The 21189-nt window shown below is 38.2% G+C and overlaps 1 protein-coding gene and 1 long non-coding RNA gene across 19 annotated transcripts in view; both read left to right on the top strand.

Annotated features, from left to right (window-relative positions):
- The window catches only part of PTPN5 (protein tyrosine phosphatase non-receptor type 5), a 71189-nt gene extending 57712 nt beyond the window's left edge, over positions 1-13477 (top strand). For all 7 annotated transcript variants that reach the window (XM_032445000.1, XM_032444997.1, XM_032445001.1 and 4 more), the window contains 6 exons: positions 43-122; positions 582-719; positions 3108-3218; positions 6082-6242; positions 7929-8042; positions 11412-13477. In XM_032445000.1, the coding sequence (XP_032300891.1) occupies positions 43-122; positions 582-719; positions 3108-3218; positions 6082-6242; positions 7929-8042; positions 11412-11505 (698 nt within the window). In that variant the 3' untranslated portion in view covers positions 11506-13477. The remainder of the gene's footprint in view (positions 1-42; positions 123-581; positions 720-3107; positions 3219-6081; positions 6243-7928; positions 8043-11411) is intronic.
- Positions 13478-14530: 1053 nt separating this feature from the next.
- The window catches only part of LOC107314699, a 49332-nt gene continuing 42673 nt past the window's right edge, over positions 14531-21189 (top strand). For 4 of the 12 annotated variants that reach the window (XR_004307275.1, XR_004307277.1, XR_004307281.1 and 1 more), the window contains exons 1-2: positions 14538-19052; positions 20735-21005. This is a non-coding gene — a long non-coding RNA (uncharacterized LOC107314699). Of the gene's footprint in view, positions 19053-20734; positions 21006-21189 lie in introns of all 12 variants that reach the window. The other 8 variants (XR_001555591.2, XR_004307283.1, XR_004307276.1 and 5 more) reach the window with 6 other exon arrangements.

Here is a 21189-nt window from a genome sequence, read left to right on the forward strand (position 1 = left end):
CAGCAAATGATAAACTATTGCTTATCTGTTTACACATTTCAGATCCTCACAGCAGAGTGTGCCTTACCTCGGCTGATCAGGACGACCCCCTTAGCTCTTACATCAATGCTAACTACATCAGGGTAAGAGCTCAGCAGTCTGTCTGCTTGGCCTCCATTAGCCAATATTAATGTAAACAGATTTGCAGCATCCACTTACTTTTAAAGGCATAGTAGCTGATCTGATTGCTCTCTCCTGCTTTCATTAACTGAAAACTAAATCTCCAAGTGCAAGTATAATAATATAATAAAATATAGTTCTGCCCTTCTTGATGCAAACAGCTAGTCAGTTGATCTGAACTGCGTGCTGGAAGATAGGCCTCAGTAAGTGTGTTGACCTGGCTAGAGTTACTTCATGGATCTCGAATCTCATTGCTGGAGCTACGACACCATATTGTGCTTTTGCTCTATGTACATATGTGCAGGAGAGAAGGAGAACTGATTTTGCAGAGTCTTCATTCCAACTGGCTTTTAAAAACAGAACCTTCAAGGTTGGGAGTGGACATCCCTATCAAAACTGATCACTTGTCATTTTCTTGGCAGGGCTATGGAGGCGAGGAAAAGGTCTATATTGCTACTCAGGGACCAATAGTTAACACTGTCAGTGATTTCTGGAGAATGGTGTGGCAGGAGCGTTCTCCCATCATTGTCATGATTACCAATATAGAAGAGATGAATGAGGTAACGGTGTTACATATAGTATGTATTCTTCTGTACTCTGGATGTATTTTTGGCACAGATGCTAAGCCTGTGAAAATAAGTGAACTTAGTTCAGTGGCCTCAACAAGCAGAACAAGAATTAAATTATTTAGGACTAGCGCAAATGTTGTCTTCTCCTCTTTCAGTTTAATTTACTGAAAGTCTTGTTTTGCCATCTGACTTAGCCTACTGGTTTTGCCAGTTTTCCTCTCCCAGATGACCTGAAGTCTTCCCAAACTGAACTCCATTTGCAAACATAAAGCCCAAGAATACAGACATGCAGACAGCCTTAAGTGCAAGGTGGAATCCTAGTGACAATCACTGTGCACTTGCACAAACCTTTAACTTTCACCAGGTGTGGAGTAAATCACTTCAGCATGATTTTCAGTGGAGAAAAAAATAAATAAATGTGAACAAGACTGATACAGAGTTAACATGCTTTGTAAGTTTAAAAAAAAAACATCTGTTATTTCAGCTGTCTGATTGGCTGCCTCCTCTCAGGGCACTATTGATACAAAATATACTATGTTGCTGTTCTGAATGTTTTACTGTACTAACATTTTAAACTTACATCTGTTTCTACATGAAGGTAGTGCTGAAGTCATAACTTGCTTATTGATCACAGTTTCCAAGTTGAGGCAAATGAGATGTTGAAATGTTGAAATAATGTACCAGAATTGCTTTCAGGTTTGAGAAGGGGAAAAAAAAAAAAAAAAAAAAGAAAAGAAATAGAGAGGACTTTGTTCCTGAATGATGTATTTGCTGAGAATTCCTTCCACTATAGTTTTCATAGCAAGATTGAATAGCAGGAATACAAAATAGCATTTTATCTAATTTCCACTTACCCACACTGTGAAAAGCAGTGCACTGCAGTGCTGTTGCACTATATATGAGGGGAGCTTGCTGAAGCCTATAGATAGGAACAGAGCTGATGAATCTGTTCTGATAACTTTAGTATAAAAATTAAAAAGTGTCAGGAATCTTGGCCATGAATATAGGGTAAGTCATGTGAGTGTCTCCTATATTCACTTGCTTTTTTCCATACTGCATATAAATCAAAAGTTACAAAAGTACATAGATTCAAGACCAAAACCTCTGTTCTGCTATGACTTTGTGTTCCTGCCCAGTGCAGTGGCTTTGCTAATGTACATATGCAGAGTTCTGTATCTCAGCCCTCTGTCACGTCTAATCCAAACTGACAGACAGCCCACAGAAATGAGTGGGCAATCTTACTCCTTTCCTTTAAGCACATCAATGTCTGTGCTATTGATAGCTGCTAGCGCACTTGACAATTTTTACAATGGATTCCGCAGTTTAAGAGGAGAGGAAGTGAAAACGCAATCTGCGTAAATAATTTTACAGAAACACAGTGGGCCACATTCCCAGTAGGTTATTAACTGATGTGCTGTGCGGATGGAACAGCACTGTTTCTCCCACACACATTTTGACTCAGTAATGTAACAAGGTACTTTTCTGTTAGTCTTTCTCCCGAAATGGAATTGTTTCTGATGGATGAGGACGTGTGATTTAACTTCCTTCAAGATTGTATGCTGTTGTGTAGGAGAGGAAGCTTTCAACCGTCCTTTTAACTGGGCTTGTCCAGCAGCAGGTTCTCATTCTCCAATGATAACAAGAAGTTTCTTATTCCTTTATTTCGAGGGAGCCTTTTTCTTAGACCCTTCCACATTCATGTCATTCCTTGTCCATGAAACAATCCCTACGCCATGCCGAAGTGCTTGTCTCTTCTGCATATTGATTACCTTAGAGAAAGCATGCAGGATTCAAGTGGTTACAGATCCCCATCCATTTGTGTATATTAGTACCACAGTTCAGATTTGCAAATGAACCAAAGTTTCAGCTTCTCTAATTGTCACTTTGTTCTAGTTGCATCTTTGGCTATGTTTTAACAACACCAAATGTGTCCAATATCTCTCACATCTATTGCATCCTTTTGGTTACTTAGCTCTGATATGGAATTCTCACAGTGTCTCAAATAACATTCTTTTGTACAACACCTATGTGCCTGATAGTATTATATTGAGAGTAATGACCCTCCAACAAAATTACTTCTGGCCTTTCTATTGAAGCTTGAGAATGTTTATAAATTGTATAAATATAATAGTGTATGTATTTCAAAGAAGTGGTTAGTTGTTACTTGAGCTGTGTGTTTTATCAGGCTATCAAGCTGTTATGAATGCAGCAAAATTCACTAGAAATGTGTTGCCTGTATAGAAATTGAAAGCATGTACTTATTATAGAAACAACTATCATTCATATTCATCTACACATTCACAAATCCATTGTCAGAGAGGTAAAAATGAGCCTCCCTTGATGTCTGCTTAACTAGATTTATTTTTTTATTGCACATAGAAATGCACAGAATATTGGCCAGAGGAACAGATCATGTATGAAGGAATAGAAATTGTAGTCAACCAAGTCATACAAGCAGATGATTATCGTTTGAGGCTCATCACCTTAAAGGTAAATCACTCAAATGTACTTAAAATAGCTTTACTATCTAAACTCTTAAACAAGACTGTTAATACAAAGCTGTATAGAAATCTTCTGCACAGTATACTAACATACAAATCTCACTTTTAATTACAGCAGCTCTGCCCAGTTCCCCAAATACTACAACAATGTAGGCAGTCTAAGATTTAGACTGCATATGTACAATCTGAACACTTCCAGGCCAATTGTAGTAGTACAGGCTTTACTTGGTGGAAGAAATTGGTGATTCATTCTGCCTGTGTCTTCTGCACTGACTGGTCACTTCTCTCATAACAGTGACAGGACCCAAAGGAACAGCATGAAGTTGCATCAGGGGAGGGTCTGGTTGGGGATTTGGGAAAGATTCTTCACCAGAGTGTAGCAGGGCACTGAAACGGGTTACCCAGGGTAGTGATGACAGCACCAAGTTGCTAGCATTCAACAAGCATATGGACAGCAGTCTCAGACATAGGGTTTGAATTTTGGGTGGCTCTCTCTGGAGCTAGGATTTGGACTCCATGTTCCAAATGGGTCCCTTACAACTGAGGGTGTTCTGTGATTCTGTAATTTTATGACTGGTCATTTATATTGATATGTTGGTCCACTGAGAGCTTCTTACCAATATTTGCAATTCATAATACAGATAACACTTATGGAATAACCCACTGAGCTCTTCGGTGATGTTCTGGGAAATTCAGAGGCTTGTATATTCTTTGGTCTGTGGACTTAGGCGAGGGGTTATTGATTACTAATAGGGAATTTAGACTTGCATAAGATTTTATAATGTTTGTAGCAGGAGACCCCTAGGAAACATTCAGACTATATTTCTTTATGAGCATCATTAGGATGCTGGTGGATGCCCACTAGCTGTTTTTACCTAAAACGACTTCTGTGCTGCTGACAAGAAATGGGGGTGTTGAGAACTGATAAAAAGAGTTTTGTTGTTGTTGTTTCTTCACTTTCCCTCCATGGTAAAACTGCTGGCCTGCATAACATATCAGTAGTGTGTCAATAACATGTCCCCATGGCAGAACCCTCTTTAAGATCTTTAAGCAATCTGGCTGACTTTACTTTGAAGATGTTTTAAGGAATCATACCACTCTAAGATACAAAAACTGTTCATGACCTTTATAAACACTTTTCACTACAACATTCTAAGCGTAGTATTTTTCCAATTATTCATGTAGTTTTACTTAGCAGAAGCAGTTCGATTATCTTGTGGACGGAGAGCTTAAATGGAAGCTTACTTTTACTTAAGTACTCAGATGCTACTTAGCCTAACGTACCAGAATCCTATTTTACAACTGTTTTATTTGCAATATTTTAGAATCTCAACCTATGAGTTTTAATTAAAACAGTGTATTTACATAACCTCTGCATATCCTCCATCTACATAATCTACCTGACTTCAATATAACAATGCAATTTCTTTCCAAGCTGAAAAAAGCTTCCTTTTACCAAGCATTTTCAAGTCTCTTCAGCCATATGCTAATAGGCAGAATGCCAGCATATGAAATCTCATGTTGGGACTGAGACAGTGGAAGATCTGTCACTCATGCTTTTAGTGAAAGTAGCAAGGAAAAAATCATGGTTTCCAACAAACAGGAAGTAAATAATAGTTACAGGTCTGCTGCAGACTTGTCCTGGCCTAAAATAGAAATTATCCCAAACGTACAGTGTAGCAGCAAGAACAATATACAGCTTAATTCTGATGGAATGCTGGTAACTCACAAAACTGGTCACATTTTAATTGTGTCTTAAGCCAAAGGGGAAAGTTGATCCATTTGAAAAAGAATCTTTAATTAGATAATTTCCCTAATCTAGATTAACAGTGAAGCTATGCAGAGTTTCTCCAGCCCAGGAGAAGGATGGAAGGTGGCAGTCATGGAGCACTTTCATCATCCATTGACTGAAAGTCATAGGGACTTTAGAGTCTAGATGACAAAAACTATTTCCAGTTCTCTGTGTCAAATTTTCTGTTCTCCTCCCACCCCTACCCATCCTAAACTTATTTGGCCATGTGTCTGAGGAAAGGTGGAAACTAACACATAACTTTCTGGATCTTGTGAAGATATTTTGTGTAGTCCTGTGCCAAAGGATTTATACAAGGACTGAATGAGTAAGACAGATTCCTTGAGCTGTATGTTACTGTTTGGCACCTTTAGAAATCATGCAAAAGGATGTCACTTTGAACAGAACCAGAAGCACTGAGTGCTGCTTGGCACTCAGAAAAGGTAAAAGGCACATTCTCTATATTCATGACCGTGCTTGGAACTCAGAGGGAGGGAATCAGACGTATCTCATAAGAAGCCCCGGACTGCAGCTAGATATAATTCTCGCCTTCCAGTGTCTCTGAATCTGTCACCATGTCTAAGAGAGGAGTGTAAGTGACAGGAAACTGGTAAGAGTCTGTCTGTCAGAAAAGAGAGAAAAATAATTTCCTATCTCTTATCCCTCATCTAGCTAGCTAGCTATCAAAGACAAAGATATGGTTCCTGGCTCTCCGCCTGTCAAATACATTATGAAAGCAATTATGTCACAAGTACAGCTCCAGCTCTGCTGAATGAATCTGTCAAGAGGGAACAGACTGTTTTGCACACAGCTCTTGGCGCTAAAAGAGCAGAGTACTTCAGGGAAGGGGGGGGGGGGATTTATTATTTTTTGAAGCAGTTTGCTGAAGTGTAGATGCAGTCTTTGAAGTCCAGATTTCTGTGCTATGTGGTTTGTCATTTGCATCTGTTGTTTCCTTTAGCATAGGTTTACTCATCTTATTCTGAAAGTTTAATTTTCAGCATGACTTTAAAATTGGAATTTTGAAAAAACCTTTGTGATGTTTGTCTTAACTGCACTGCAGAAAGGAGAAGAAGTCAGAAACCTGAAACATTACTGGTACACATCTTGGCCAGACCAGAAGACACCAGATCAGGCTCCTCCTCTGTTACAACTAGTATTGGAAGTGGAAGAGGCAATGCAGAGTGCAGAAGAGAAGAACGCTCCAGTGATTGTTCACTGCAGGTGAATAAGCATTGTATGCAAACTCTAAGGACTGCTTTGTTTGCATACAGTAGCCTGCTTTAGATGCTGCCATGTTGAACCATTGGTCAGAGATGTGAAGGAGATCTGGTCCAAATGCTTTAAATTTTCTTGGAACTTCTAAAATTTAATGACATTTTTCTGTTGCATGCAGATACAGATTGAGCTGCAGACAGAAGCTGTTGTTGTTGTTTGCTTAGTTTTAAGTAACAACCCCCTTGTTTCATTTGCTTTACCAGAAATATATGCATTTGATGATCTTAAAAGTGCCACTTTACCAAAACTAAACATACTGTGGGTGAAACTGAGTAGGAAGATGCATGAAAGCAGAAAAAAATGAGAACCTAAAATAATAATATATATACATTTTCAAAGAGGACTAAAAACAAGTCTTGTTTTGCTAGTATTTAGGAAGATTAAATGTGATTACTTGAATACCACAACTCAATTCTCAAAACAGTTACTGCAGATAAATAAAGAGAAGTCTGGTATGTAATGTACTAATGCTATCAGGATAATTTTCCATAATTTCAGTAAAAGTACATTTTGCCAAACATGCCTTTGGAGTTTCTGTAAGGAATTTCACCTAATTTTGCATGACATTTTCTAGGAAATCTTTAGATCATGTAAATATTACCATCACAGTTACTTGAAGACTGAGATCAGCTCTTCAGGAGTACACTCATCCAGCAAATCTCCATTGAATTGCCTCAATCATTCTGTAATAATAATTAAAATAATTCTAATGTATCTGATACTAGTTTGGTTTTCCTAACAACTATAAACACTAAATTAAAAGTCTATGCACTCAAAGAAAAATAGTGTTAAAAGAGTTTGCTAGCAGCAGCTCTCTGCAGGCTCCATTGTTGCTTGTATATTTGTTGCCAGTGTTTTTGTGTTGTGACTTGAGCACAATTTAAATGAAAGCAGGATTTCTTACAGGTAATTACAATTATCTAATGTATAAGAAGGTCTGTCAGAATTTGCTGTTTAGTTTTTTATAAGGTGATAAGAATACACAGCTTTCATAGCACTGTGCCATCTCAGACTCAAATCGGTTCTGGTCACATAGTAAAGGCTGAATCAAATACAAAAGTGTTCACGAGATGATTTTTGGTGCATTTCTTATATCTCTTTACTAATTCATAGAGTTACTAGAATGCAGATTTGAGAGCAAATGTAATCATACTTATCATATTGCTGTCAGCTCCAATAATTTAAGCTAGAGTTTTTAACTGTACATATGAATGAAAATAGTTTCCAAGAAGCTGTTAGGGTTAAGAATCTCAAAGCAAAGGTTGCTCTCAAAGCAATGGTTGCCTTCAAAGCACGTCTAACCAAGGAACAGTACTTAACTGTTTATTTTTACAAGTTCAATGACATTACGTGAGGCAGTACCCACATAGTCCATTTTTATCACTCTATGTGCAGTAGAGAAAGCTGAAGCCTTTCTGTGTGAGTGGCTCACAGTGTGAATGGTGTTGTTCCATTGGAGCTATTATCTTTCCTTAGTTAAGGCTTCATATTCAAGAGCACCCATCCATCAGAGTTTGGAGGGAGGAAAGAGATAATAGAGTTTGACTGTGGTTGAAGGGCATTTGTTTAACATGAAAGTTCCAAAGCCGTTCTAACATCTTTGCTGCCTCTCTCTCCTTTTTCCTCCCTTAGTGCAGGCATCGGGAGGACGGGCTGCTTTATTGCAACTAGTGTCTGTTGTAAACAGTTGAAGAATGAGGGCATAGTTGACATATTGCGAACAACTTGCCAGTTACGGTTAGACAGGTAAGAAAACTTGTTTCCTTTCCAGAAAAAGAAAAATGATAAACTTTCTCTTTGCTTAAGGAGGAACAAATGGGAAGTGGAGAGGAACAAAGGCCGATGAAGGCTTAGGGGAACATTCTTGGAAGGAAGTAGTCCTGTTCTAAGTAGTTTTGTCTTGCTTATGTTAGTAGAGCAGAAAACCTTAACAAATATCCTCAGCAACTGAGTTAGGTTCGTGGTTGGCATTAAAATCTACACAGCTGTGTGGACTTCAGTGCCATGAGAGATGACCATTTTCACCAGCAGAGGAGTTGGCACAATGTTCATAGGGCTCAAATGGCTGTTGCATTTGATTCAGAGCTGTAGAATAGCTCTTTGCTCTCAGGAGGACTAAAGAAAACTGGCCTCACGTAGTTGGAACTGTGGATGCTGTTGGGAGGGCATTGCTGCTTGAGACATTGCAGGAAAGGGAAGAGCATACTTAGGTTGGAGTGTTTGCAGACATGTGAAAAGAGCTGTGAAAATCTCCAGAAATTCAGTGGCTTCCACTTAAGTATTTCTTAACACACCACCTTGAGCTTGATTATGAAGTAAACAGACTTGAATTTGCACCAGCAATGTTATTTTTTTACTCTCCCACTGGTTTCAAGTGCCATCAAAACATGTCTCAGTGTTCTCTTCTAATGATAATGATAAATGTAGTCAGGGGAAGAAATGTCATGAAAAACATACCAAACATTTTTCTGACAAAAAAAGAGCCTCAACCCCACACTGAACTTTATTTCAGATGAGAAACTGTGCTCAGCAGGAGGCAGAAAATAAATTATTGCCCCACTGAGGGTCTGATAGACAGAGACGTGCAAGGGCTTGGAAATTTGGCTGTTTCAGTGGATTTTGGACAGGACAAGGGAAGGCTTCTTGAGAAAAAAACACTAGAATGTGATTGTGAGTGCTTGTTGTCCATGGTCCAGTGTAATATCTGGCAAGATCTAATGTATCTTGTGTTCATTACTAATGTTACACAGGAAAACAGCCATACAAAGGTCAGACACCTATTTAAAAAAATGCTTTGTACAGAAATGTATTTAAATTGCTCTTTTTTTTTTTTTTTTTTTTTTTTTTTTTCTGGGAGAAGGGAACTGCCAGTTATTTGTACATACTGGATAAGGGAGATCATGCTTAAGGGATGCCACAGATCAAAAGGAAGCCTGCACATGCTTCTTGCTAATTTAGAAAATTACCTTTCTGTAGAGGGATGGGACATGAAAAAGCTACTTAATAACATGAGAGGAAATACTCATGATGGAAAGCAGACAAATCACCACCTTGCTTTAGGAAGGTGTGGTTTCTTCAAGTGGTGAAAAATGGATCTTGCAGACTCTTGGAAGTCATATTGACATCTGTTGTCACAAAAGCTCTGGGTGACTTCAGATGCAACACAAGATGAGCCAGCAGCTATGGGAAGGGTCCTCTCCATCTCCTCCTATCTGGTGGCCATTTGCTAGAGAAAGCATGTGAGGAAAGCAGGTTGGACGAAGGCCAGAGCAGATGCTTAATTGAGTGTACCTCACTGCTTTACAGTAGTAGTGATGTAGTGATGTTGCTGTAAGAACCCACATTTTAGGGTTCTTCTGAGAGGCAAAGAGGTCATGCGTTTCATTCCCTTAATTCCTTCACAGATTCCCTTTGCAAGAAGCCTGTGCACTGAGCATTGCATCTGTGGTCAACAGTTATTCATAAAATACCTGGCGTGACTAAGGAGATGTGATCTTTCCTGCATCCTTACCCACAGGGCTGAGACACATTTGCTGTTCTTTCCCACAGTGCAACAAAAATTGGGGATGATTTCCTAAGAAATAGTTTCTTTAAAAGTACAGTTTGTTTCCCATCTTTGTTTATTGATGGGAGGCTGTAGTACACTTTCTACTCATTCTGATCTCCATGAGGTTTAATAGACAGTTGTTATAAACTCATCTTGGCTGGCAGCTTAAAACCATACAGTCCTTCAGCGACTTCCCCCAGAAGCACCCTTGAGGGCAGGGAAGATGATGAGAAGAGTAAAGTGAAGTCATTGATGAGTAAGAAAAAAGTAGACTAACAAGCAAAAGAAAAGTGGGATAATAATATAATAATGAAGGAGAACCAAAAAAAAAAAAAAAAAAAAAAAGAGAGAGAGAGAAAGTGATGCAAATTCTGTTTCTTACATACTCTGTATTCCCCCAGATCTGTGTACCAGCACTTATGCTGGCACAATTTTTCATAAGCCTTTGAATATGAGCCACAGGTTTTTATTTTTTTTAAGAATAGATTATCGAGAGATTGTGTCATTATTGATGTGTTACCCTTAGCAGAATTCGGTGATGTTCTTTTTGTTCATATTTGTCACCTGCTGTGGTACTTGTGTTCATTACTATGCTACTTACAGAAATGCCAGGGCTAATGGTGCATGGAAAAGGAAATCTGTTTTTCAGCACCTCCTTGCAGGTCTTTTCAGATTTGCAGGTTTTAAGAGAACAGTAAAAACTGAACCAAAACAGACTTCTGCACTTGGAATCTCTTACTAGTCAAGGTGTGCATGGCAGTTAATTCAGTTACTAGTTTGAGCTGTCCTTTGTTAAAATTTCAATGTCTGGTCCAAAATCCTGTTGTGCATCACCTGGTTCCCTGCTAATCTTTCCAAAAGCACAGCTTGGGATGGTGCAGAAGAATGCTATCTCCTTGCAGACTGGGAGAGCTGTGTGTTGCACAGATTGTCTGAACTGAGCTGGCCCTCTGCAGCCCTAAATTTGCTCTTGCGTTCAGGCTGTAGTACAGCTTTAAAGACTTAGAAAAGCTTCTTCACCTCTTTATTCTCTCTTTTTTTGCACCTGTCTGTTTAGAGCTTTGGGATATGAGTTGCTTTTCACCATGAGATTTTAGTGAAATCGGTTACTGTGTATACCTCCCTGGAGACTTTTGAGGCCAGACTGGATGGGGCTTTGAGCTACCTCCTCTAGTGGGAGGTGTCCCTGCCTGTAGCAGGTTGGAACTAGGTGATCATAAAGGTCCCTCCAACCCAAAACGTTCTATGATTATAGTTATGTTTAAAATGGTGCTTAGAGTACAGGCTATAATAACACAAATGCAAGTAATTTGTGGTCTGTAATGCTGCCTTACAGAGTGCCTCTGCTGTTCTTAATCTGGCTACCTTCTGTTAGAAGAACAGAGCTCAAGGTCAGACTGCAAGCTCGTTGCAGTCCATTGGCACTTTCTCATTTGTTCAGTAGGCTTTGGAATAGAACTGTTGTGTTTAACACCAGCTTCATACTAGCTGTGCCATTTCCTAGTATGTTATTTGTGTGTAAAAAGGCTGCTGTTTCCCTCCCCCTTTTTTTTTTCTTTCCTTTTCAGGGGAGGAATGATCCAGACTTGTGAACAGTATCAATTTGTCCATCATGTCATGAGCTTGTATGGAAAACAGCTTTCTAGAGCAGCAGAAGAATAAGCGTTCATGATATTCCTAAAGGCTAAAACCAAGAGAACTTTTGACTGCATTCAGATATATTTCAGATCTAATAAGAGACACATGGTAATCTGGCTGTCTTAGCTGGAGAAAAAGATATATTTTACTTTGATATTGCTTTTATGCTCTTGTTTGCATTGACATTTAAGAGCTGAAGTACACCTTGTCTTAAACATATGTGACAGGACATAATCTTCACCAAAAAAGGCTTATTTATTTTGTAAATAAGAACAGTAGCTTCATTTGTTACAAAATCAAAACAAAAAAAGAAAAAGAAAAAAAAAAAAAAGCACTGTCTTCAGTTTGCTGTTTTTAAAACATAATTGCTATTATATCCAAATACAGTGTGAAACTTTTTGAATTGTCATGCTGAAATATTTGCCGTATGTTGACTAAGCTTGAAAGTAACTTTTTGCCTCTCTCTGATTGTTTTTACATATGAAATTACCGAATACTGTGTGTATCATAAACCTTCTGAGCCTCTGCATTGAAAGATTCAAGTAGATTCGTGTTGAAATGAGGACTCACATGTCATGTTTGCTTGGTTTTATTTTTTTAAAGCAGTCCATCACTGGTATTATCAGAACTATGGGGAAAAAGGTATTTTGCTGATGTGAGACAAATTCTTGCCTCTAGTTCTTACCAGCAATGCTGCCCTGCTGTCATAACAACTTGGATGAATTTGCAAGGGGAAAAGTTAAAATGAATATTAATTCTTCATTTTTCTTTTGTTAGTGTGTCGGCATCTGACTCTGTTATCAGACTTGATTTTTGAAAGTATTTTGCCTGTTTATGCAGTCAAACGACAATCCCAATGGTTTCCCCAGAAATTTGATGTGAGGAATTTCTTTTTACTTGAATACATCTTTATTTAAAATGCGAGAATAAAATCACCTATATTTTGAATTTAAACCTGTTCTGAAGCTTTGAAGGAGACCAAATGGCCAGTGTTTGTTAAAATTAATATGACTAGAAATGGAAATCCAAATGCTGCTTAGTGATAAATTTCCCCTCAGACTAAGTTTTGATAAATGTATCCCTTTATAATCACTAGCCCAAGCAGTAGTATTTCCTTTTAAATAATACAGACTACTTCCCATGCTTTTGTTTTTAGACCTTAGTCTGACAATGAAGGCTTCAGTTGGTGTGTTCAATGCTTAGAGGTAAGCACATGTTTAAGTTCTTTGGGCAGTGAAAAATGGAGATACACAGGACCCTTTACATCAAAGTTGAGTGTTTTGTGAACACAAGCTGTAATCATTTACTAGAAATATTTTTGCTTCTCTTTTTGTAACAATAACCAAAATTCACTGCTTTTGTTAGTGCAGAAGATTCTGTGGATTTACTTGGCTTCTTCATCAGGAGAAGGTAAAGCAGCTCTCAGAACATTAAGGGCTGATCCTGCTCTTACTGAAGTTTTGTTACTGACATCAGCAGATGCAGGGTAGGGCCTGAAATGTTATGCCTACAACTTCATCACTGTGGGGGAGTTTCCCAATATTTTAGTACACATCCTTTGTGTTTGCTCTGTATCCATGAGCCTGTAAAAATCCTATCAGCAGGGTTTGCATGACTATGTGGCAAAATGTGTTATCTTGAACCACTTGATTTTATTGCTGTATTTAAAATATTTCCTTCAGTGAGAAGCTAGCAAGAAGAACTGGCAATCTTTTTAAAAATACTGGCAGTAGTCATTAAATAGAGCAATAAACTTAAGCTTTTGAGCATAACATGACTGTTAGTTTTATGTAAACCTTGCTAGCTATATTCTCCCCTTTGCTACTGATTCTTTCAAAGGAGCAGCACTATTTTATCTACGTACTCCTTAGAAATAACTAAAGTAACACTGATGTTTTGAATAGTGTTATAAGTGGAACTCCTGATAATGTTTTCAGCTGTTCAGTGCCCTACAGTGTCAAAATTAACTCAGTTAATAAAGTAACTTGTTCTGTCATCAGTTTACTGTCCATCTAATAAAGAATATGTTAATGATGGGATAGGATTGCGCAAATAGGAGATAATTTTGCTGTGTAAGTTGCCTTGTGTACAAAGAAGTTTCCTAGAGGATAATTGTTTTATGGTAAACAAGACATGACAGTCCCTAACATACTGGCTTTGAGGTGCAGGCAGAGTTCTTCACCATGTATTAGTCACTGGTGGTTCATTGACTTATACAGAAGTAAACAATTTATACTGATGAGGGAAGTCTAACCTACTGTCCACTTCCATTCTGTGTATATAGAATGTTTTGAGAACATTAAAAAAAAAAAAAAAGGTCTTATTTTTTAAATGAATGTGGTATTTTAGAGAGAAAATATCTTATTTGGGGTATAAAAAGGGGTATTCTGGGGAGAAAATGTCTTATTTTGGGGATAAAAAGCAGTATTTTGGTGAGATACTATCTTACATTTGGTAAAGAAATTGATATTTTGAGGATAAAAAGCAGTATTTTGGGAAGAAAATGTGTTATTTTTGGAATAAACTCTGTTATCCCAATAAAGGACATTTCTTTCCTGAAATACTGGTTTTTATGCCATAATAAGACATTTTCTTCTTTAAATATCAAATTTTAACCCAAGAATAATAGTTTCTCCCATCTGTATCACTTTTTATCCCAAAAATAGACATTTTCACCTCAAAGTATCACTTTTATCCCCAAAATTATACATTTTATCCTCAAAATATCATATGTTGTTTCAAAAATACAACATTTGGTATCCTAAATATCATTAGCTCTTGGAGCAGGTCCAGAAGAGGCCCACTAAGATGATCAGAGGTCTGGAGCACCTCTCCTATGAGGAAAGCTTGAGGGAACTGGGCTCATTTAGCTTAGAGAAAGCTCTGGGGAGACCTCATTGCGGCCTTCCACTACTTGAAGCATATAAACAGGAGGGGGAACGGCTCTTTATGAGGGTGGATAGTGATGGGACAAGGGGAAATGGTTTGAAACTAAGACAGTGGAGATTAGAGATTAGGAGAAAGTTTTTCACACAGAGGGTGGTAGCACACTGGGACAGGTTGCCCAGGGAGGTTGTGGATGCCCCATCCCTGGAGGCATTCAAAACCAGGCTGGATGTGGCTCTGGGCAGCCTGGTCTGGTGGTTGGCAGCAATGCGTATGGTGAGGGGGTTGAAACTGAATGATCATTGTGGTCCTTCTCAACCCAGGCCATTCTGTGATTCTGTGAACATGATCACTGGTAAAGTTAGATTGCTTTGCATCAGTTCAAAGCAAGTATCATCCTACTTCAACTGGATATAAAGATTGCACATTTGCTATTTCACACTAGGCAAGTGCATTCTACTCAGCTAAGATCAAAATATTAAATGCCTCTTAAAGTGTTATTCTGTCTAACAGAATAGGAGTTAATTCTCCTATTTCTACTTCAGCCTTAACGTATTTAACATATTTCTCTTTTTTTTTTAAATAGGATTTGAGGTTTAAAGGACCTTATATCAGCTGTTCTGATCTCTTCTGATGGCAGAGGTAGTCTTAAGAAGTGTTTAGGACTAGCAGAAAGGAACTCTAGCCATACAAAAGCACTTGAGATGAGTGGAACTGCTGCTTATCCTACTCAGAAGGTTTGAAACTCAGTTGATGATAGGGACTGTGCTAAACTGCATCTTACTGGGCTTCTCTTTTTACTGAACACTCTCCAAAAAAAAGGAACATTCTATCTGCCCTCTCCATTTCTCTCCAGGCCTATTTGTACCTGAAACAGCAGTACTAATACCTACAACACAGTTGTTTCCCAGAGGACTAAATTCCTCTTTCCAGGTATGTTAGCTTATAATAACCTGAGATTATTTTTTTTCAAATCAACTGTAATGCCTCCCCTGTCAATTTCATATGACTTTTCACACTTACTGAATGTGGCAGAACCTATCCCAGTCTTGTTTGCTTGTCCGTCATTGGCCATGACATTTATACAATTATCCTCTTCCTCTCAAGCTAGCAGATCAATGATGCTTTGTCCTTTTGTTGGTACTCTGAGATAGACAGATATACAGGTTTACATAGAATTAAAGACTAAAGTAACAAAAGAGTTCAGTTAAGTTTAACACATAAGAGCTTGTCCTCCATGTAATCCCCAGTAGCTCAGCAGGCAAGTTTTATTGCAGTCATAATAAAGCTGAACATGGAGGCTAAATGTTTTACTCAGAATTAAAAGTCATATTGACATCATAGCTGGTAATATGTCTCAGAGCATCTAAATGGGGTAAAGTTGATGAATTACTCAGGTATTGTAATTCGTAGCCCTCCTTTCTTTCCAATGGACCATGCTAATCAATTTCTGGTTCCTATTTCTTCTTTCTCTCTGCCTGTTGCTTCTTAGGCTTAAAACACAGTAAATAAATCACTGCATTGTACTAGTTTTAATCTAAAATGTGGATAACCAGTATTTTCAAGGGACCGTCTCTTTCCTTGGACAGAGTCTGTGTTGCCAGAGTTTTCAGATGGCTTAGCATCTCCTGGCCACCTTTTGATCTCAGTACATCTCAGAATTTTGTGGACAAAAACATCTGCTGTGGATTAGGCAAAATACATTTCTGCTCTGGAAATAGTAGTTTTTGCCTGAGTCAGATATTTGTATTCCCGATGTCAGTACCTGCTTTCCTCTATGAAGGCAAAGGCAACAATTCTTTCCAGGGATCCGAGAGAAAAGTTCCTGCATAGATCCTTTTGCTCTTTCTCCTTCGCATGCTTAGCTTATTTGTGTCTGAAGTGGATGGGAGGAGAACTGTCAGAATTTAAGTCAAAACTAATAAGACATCACAGAACAAAGGAAACCTCTCTTAGGGTAGCACTGACTCCTTTTGGGTCAAAAGAAGGAAAGCCAAGTGGGACGGGTTTCACCACATCTACTATCATCTTGGTCTTTAGGCTTCTAGGAGTAATATGGAGAGCAGACACCCAGCCATCATGAAGGTCAGGGTTACAACGAGATGCATTCACTTCTCAAGTTCCTTGTCTGGCAGCACAGCCAGACTTATCAATCCAAACAGCAAGATCTCATTCATATGCATTGTTTTTTCCTCCTACAGTAATATGCATGTATGTGTATTCACATGCCCACTCTGTGCCAGAGTAACTGATGTAAGAACAGAAGTGTGAGGGAGGACTCATCAATACTGTGAAATGAACGTGGAAAGGAACTGCCTGGCTTTTGTGTCTGTTTGGAATGGTGGGTGGAATTGGTTTGAGTTGTCAGTGTTTTGTTTTTGTTGGGGAAATTTTAACTTTCAGCCCAGATTTCTCTGTGTCTAAGTTGAGCTCTTGTTTCTGAATTATGTTATTGAAGGGGTAAGTGAAAGTTGGTTCCTTGATAGATTTATTAGACAAACCGTTAATGATACCTTATCCACTTTACAGCATTACCAATCCCATTTCCACACTCTTCTGATTTGATAAACAAGTTTGTGTTAACAACTCAAACTTTTAGAGAAGGGAGCACAGAGCCTCTATCATGCTGGAGTCCTCTTTAGTCTGTGAACTGCAGCATGTGATTGTTTTTGTATGCAGTGTTTTCAGTTTGCTGACAAAGATGATGATGTTTCAGCCTTTGCACGTCTTTCTTGATTTTTGTCTGTTTAAAATTTTTCTTTCTTTTCTGGACCAGTAATCTAAAATCGTCAGTAAAAGTGATATATTACCTGGGGATTATGCCATTGTTTTGTGTGGAATTATTTCTGACAACACCCAAGGGTGAGTAACAATTATTTCTGGTGAAAGCCAGTTCTCTGTGTATTATATGACAAGGGCTGACTGCATCTTCAGGTGCTCCTACATACATTCACGCACTTTGTGCAAGTAAACATGGTCTATCATCATCTACACATGGAGGAAGTGGTTAAAAAAGAGCAAACCTGATTGTTCATTCTTACAATTTCTAGATATTTGTGCTGGATCAGTGGGAAAGATACAGTTCATTTCATCTGCTGGAAAGAAATCCTTACTGATTCAAATTCAGGAGATCCTGTTTAAGCAAAAGTCATGATCAGACAATTTCACTGGTGCTGAAAGAATGTAGCCTTGGAAGACTAAGTAAATAAGCTTTCCCATTGTGTTCACATATGATAGATCCATAACTATATAATGTAACAAAAATATTAGCTTTTATTATGTATCACCAAAAAAAAAGAAAATCACAAATCATTACTGTTGGTGTGCAGAGCACTTCTAAAGAACAAATTTAATTCCCAGAGTAGTGTTTGTGGTGTATGTGAAGTTGTATTAAGTAAATAAAGTAAAGCAAGGTAAATCTAGACCTTAAAAATAAACCTAAACAGAGTAACAGATCCTTTTTTCCACTTCACTCATTCATTAATTAGTTGCAGTATTTCTTCCTGATTTTTCGGAGGCATTCAGAGCTGAAGCTGATTAGTAAACCAAATCCTGAGGTAACAAGGAAAGGAGAAAGTGAGTACCAGTAGAGGGACCCAGAGAGTTGTCGACAAGTTCATTAAGGAATATTGGTAACACATTTTCTTTTTTTGCTTTATTTATTTATTTCCACAATAAAACTTTAAATAAGAAAAAGTTAATCACTATATTATTTATAAACAGTTATGAAAACGTCCCAGTTTGCAGTAGGCCTACTACAGTACTTCTTGCCAGTACTGTTGAATGTTTGTAGGGCATTGTTTCCAATCAGCAGAAAACTTCACTAGAGTAAGAACCACTATTTTTGTTACTTGGTTACTTGGTTTAATGTAGTAGGGCACTAATGCCTTTTGTGTGCCATTCAGGCAAAAATTAAAAACAGTGCAAAACCTCAGTGATTTGTAATATTATTCAGGACTTGCTAATGTGACTCTGGAGGCTTGCCAGTGTGATTCCCTTCTACAAGAGTCTAAGGAGGATCTAGGAAACTACAGACCCATCAGCCTGACATTGATGCCAGGAAAGGCTGTGGAATGGATCATCTTGAGTGAGATCACATGGCATTTGCTGGACAACCGGCAAATCAGTTCTGGCATGGGTTCAAGAAAGGAAGGACCTGCTTGATCTGCCTGATCTCCTTCCATGCATTGTTAGCACTTCAGCAAATTCTCAGCAGATGGCCTGATCCCTCTCCCAAGGGAGGTCTGGATATCTCCAATGTTATTACATGATAGTTGCTTGCTTACTTGGAAAAGAAGCATGAATTTCTTGTGCAGTGCTGTATGCAGGAGACCTCCAGCTCCTAAAAAGAACATAAAGAAGTTGATGGCTGAGGAGGAAAAAACATTGGAGATCATCCCTAAGATTCTGGAGAAGTTAGAGAAGGCCTGCATGAACTTTGCGCATTTCTCAGGAAGTTGAAAGAGATGAAGAAAGAAGCGGAGGTTGAAGTTATTGTCACAGTACCCCAGACTCTTGACAGAGTCAAAAAAAATAAATAAATAAGTGCCTGCATCCAAAAAGACAGCTGTGATGGAAGACAGTTACACATCCCAGATGGAATACAAGTCTACATTATTTTTTGCAGCTGGACAAAAGCTGAATATTCAAAGAAACATGAAGAAATTGTGTCAAATCCTGACAAGGTAAAAAATGTTTTCAGAACTTTCCTTCAGCTAACGTCTCTAGGAAGATCTCTCACTGGAGGTTAAATCCATGTCAGATCAGATTTATAATGTTAATGTAGCATCCTAATAGACTAGCAAAGGTCTGCAATCCAGTATTCCTTAGGATAAGGCATACTGGATGCTTTGGACAAGCAATATTGGGCCTGTCCCTGCCCAGGAATTCTACAGTCTAAGTGAGGTGAATAAAGGATGTACTAATGTTTCCGTTCTGCCAAGCAAAAGCTGGTAGAAAAATTCAGAAAATTATCCCAAATTCCATGGCTGTGCCAGATAGTGAACCAAATCGCTTATGCCCCTAATGTAATTCTTCACTTACCTAACAGCAGAATTTCTGAAATATCTGGAAAGCAGGTAAAATGTTTTCTTTTGAATACCAAAGATAGCAAGGAAGCTGAATATGAAACATCAACAAAAACAGAGTATTAATCATACAATGGTTTAAGTTGGATGGGACTTTAAAGGTATCTACCTCCAACCCCAGTGCTGTTGGCAGAGTTGATATCCACCAGATGAGGCTGTCCAGTGCCCCATCCAAACTGGCCTTGAAGCAGATGGGTAAGAAGTTTATGGTGCACATCAGCAACACAAATGAAAAAGAGCTGGGTGCCTACGGATTTTATTGCAAGAGTTATAGGTGATGTTTGTTATGGAATACAGGAGGTTTTGTGTATGAAAACAGTCTCTAAATTTAAAAAAGAAAAAAGGAAAAAAAAAAAAAAAGAGGGTCAAAACTGTGGTTTTGTAGTTCTGTAGATTTTTATATCAAAAAGGCCAAATTATGATCTGCTTTCTTTTTTCTTTTTTTTTTAATGTATTCACAACGTTCATGTTACTGATGTTTTAGGCTCAAACAGAAATCTAACATTCAAGTCATAGACCAACCCTCAATTACCGGAGCACCCATGTGAAAACACCTTTTATGAGGTAGCACATCTCAGTTTGAAGCCTGGTTATTACACATAATAAGCTGGGTTGACGTCAGTGTAGCAGGAATGTGAGTCACAGCTGAACTTGAACCAGTTTTAGAGGAGAATGGGAATGATAAACCGTACCTCAGCATTCAGTAAAAATGATGCTGCCCACCTGCCTTAACTTTCATTACCATAAGGCCATCTCTTAAAAATAAGCTTTGCCAAAAGTACTGTTCTTTAAGTTGTACTACTTATATGTGGTTGAACTACTAAAAAATATTATTTGGTAGAATATCATTACTTAAGCCAATACTTGCCAGGCACTGCAGCACTCTTAACAGAAAACACAAAGGTATCAGTCCTCTTTCTGCTTCCCAGTCGGTTCCTAATATTCCAAATGGTTCCAGGTATCTCATCAGCAACTGCCTGATATTGTTTCCTTTACAATAACCTAGAATCAGGAGAGGGGGAAAAAACAAAACTAAGGCAGAAGAACTGAACAGAAAGTAGCGTGTCTGTTGGTTTTTGGTATTGTAAGATTGCATGCAACTTCTACTGAATATTTTGAACTGGTTAGCTTAATTTCTGCTGAAGTTCAAGGAATTAATTTATCTTTCTACTATCACTCAAGAAAGAAATGAAAATGACTTCATTGTAGTCTTGTTATTTAGTGTAGGAAATCAGAGACTGGAAACTAAACGAAAATTTGTCTTTTTGGTATTTTAACAGGTTGGACTGTTACAAATCCTGATAGAAACAAAACCATTGAAAATGACCAAAAAACTGCTAGATGCAGTGTTTGAAATGGGCCTTCTAAGGAAAATGCCAAACTTCAGCTGGAAGTTCAATGGGCAAGTGTGGAAGCAAGACAATAAGTATGAGGTCATTGCATCTGTTGATGGATTGTCCCACACTTAGGATATCCAGTCCTGTGAACTTCAGAACTCAATGCTGAAACTGGAGTTATAGCACAGAAAGCTCCATTCTTCATTGATTGCAGGTAATTCAGTGTAAGCTTCTTCAGGCAGTGAGTAAATCAAACATGAGATAGCAGGGTTTGAACTGCAAAATTCATAGAGCTAAAGTGCAAAGTCCTCGAATTTGACCTTGTGTTGTATCCTGGAAAAGCAAAACTACCCACTTGGATTTATAAAGTGCTTGCTGATTTGTGCCATTTCTTTTTA

The sequence above is a fragment of the Coturnix japonica genome, chromosome 5 (genome assembly GCF_001577835.2).
Source record: "Coturnix japonica isolate 7356 chromosome 5, Coturnix japonica 2.1, whole genome shotgun sequence".
Classification (NCBI taxonomy): Eukaryota; Metazoa; Chordata; class Aves; order Galliformes; family Phasianidae; genus Coturnix; species Coturnix japonica.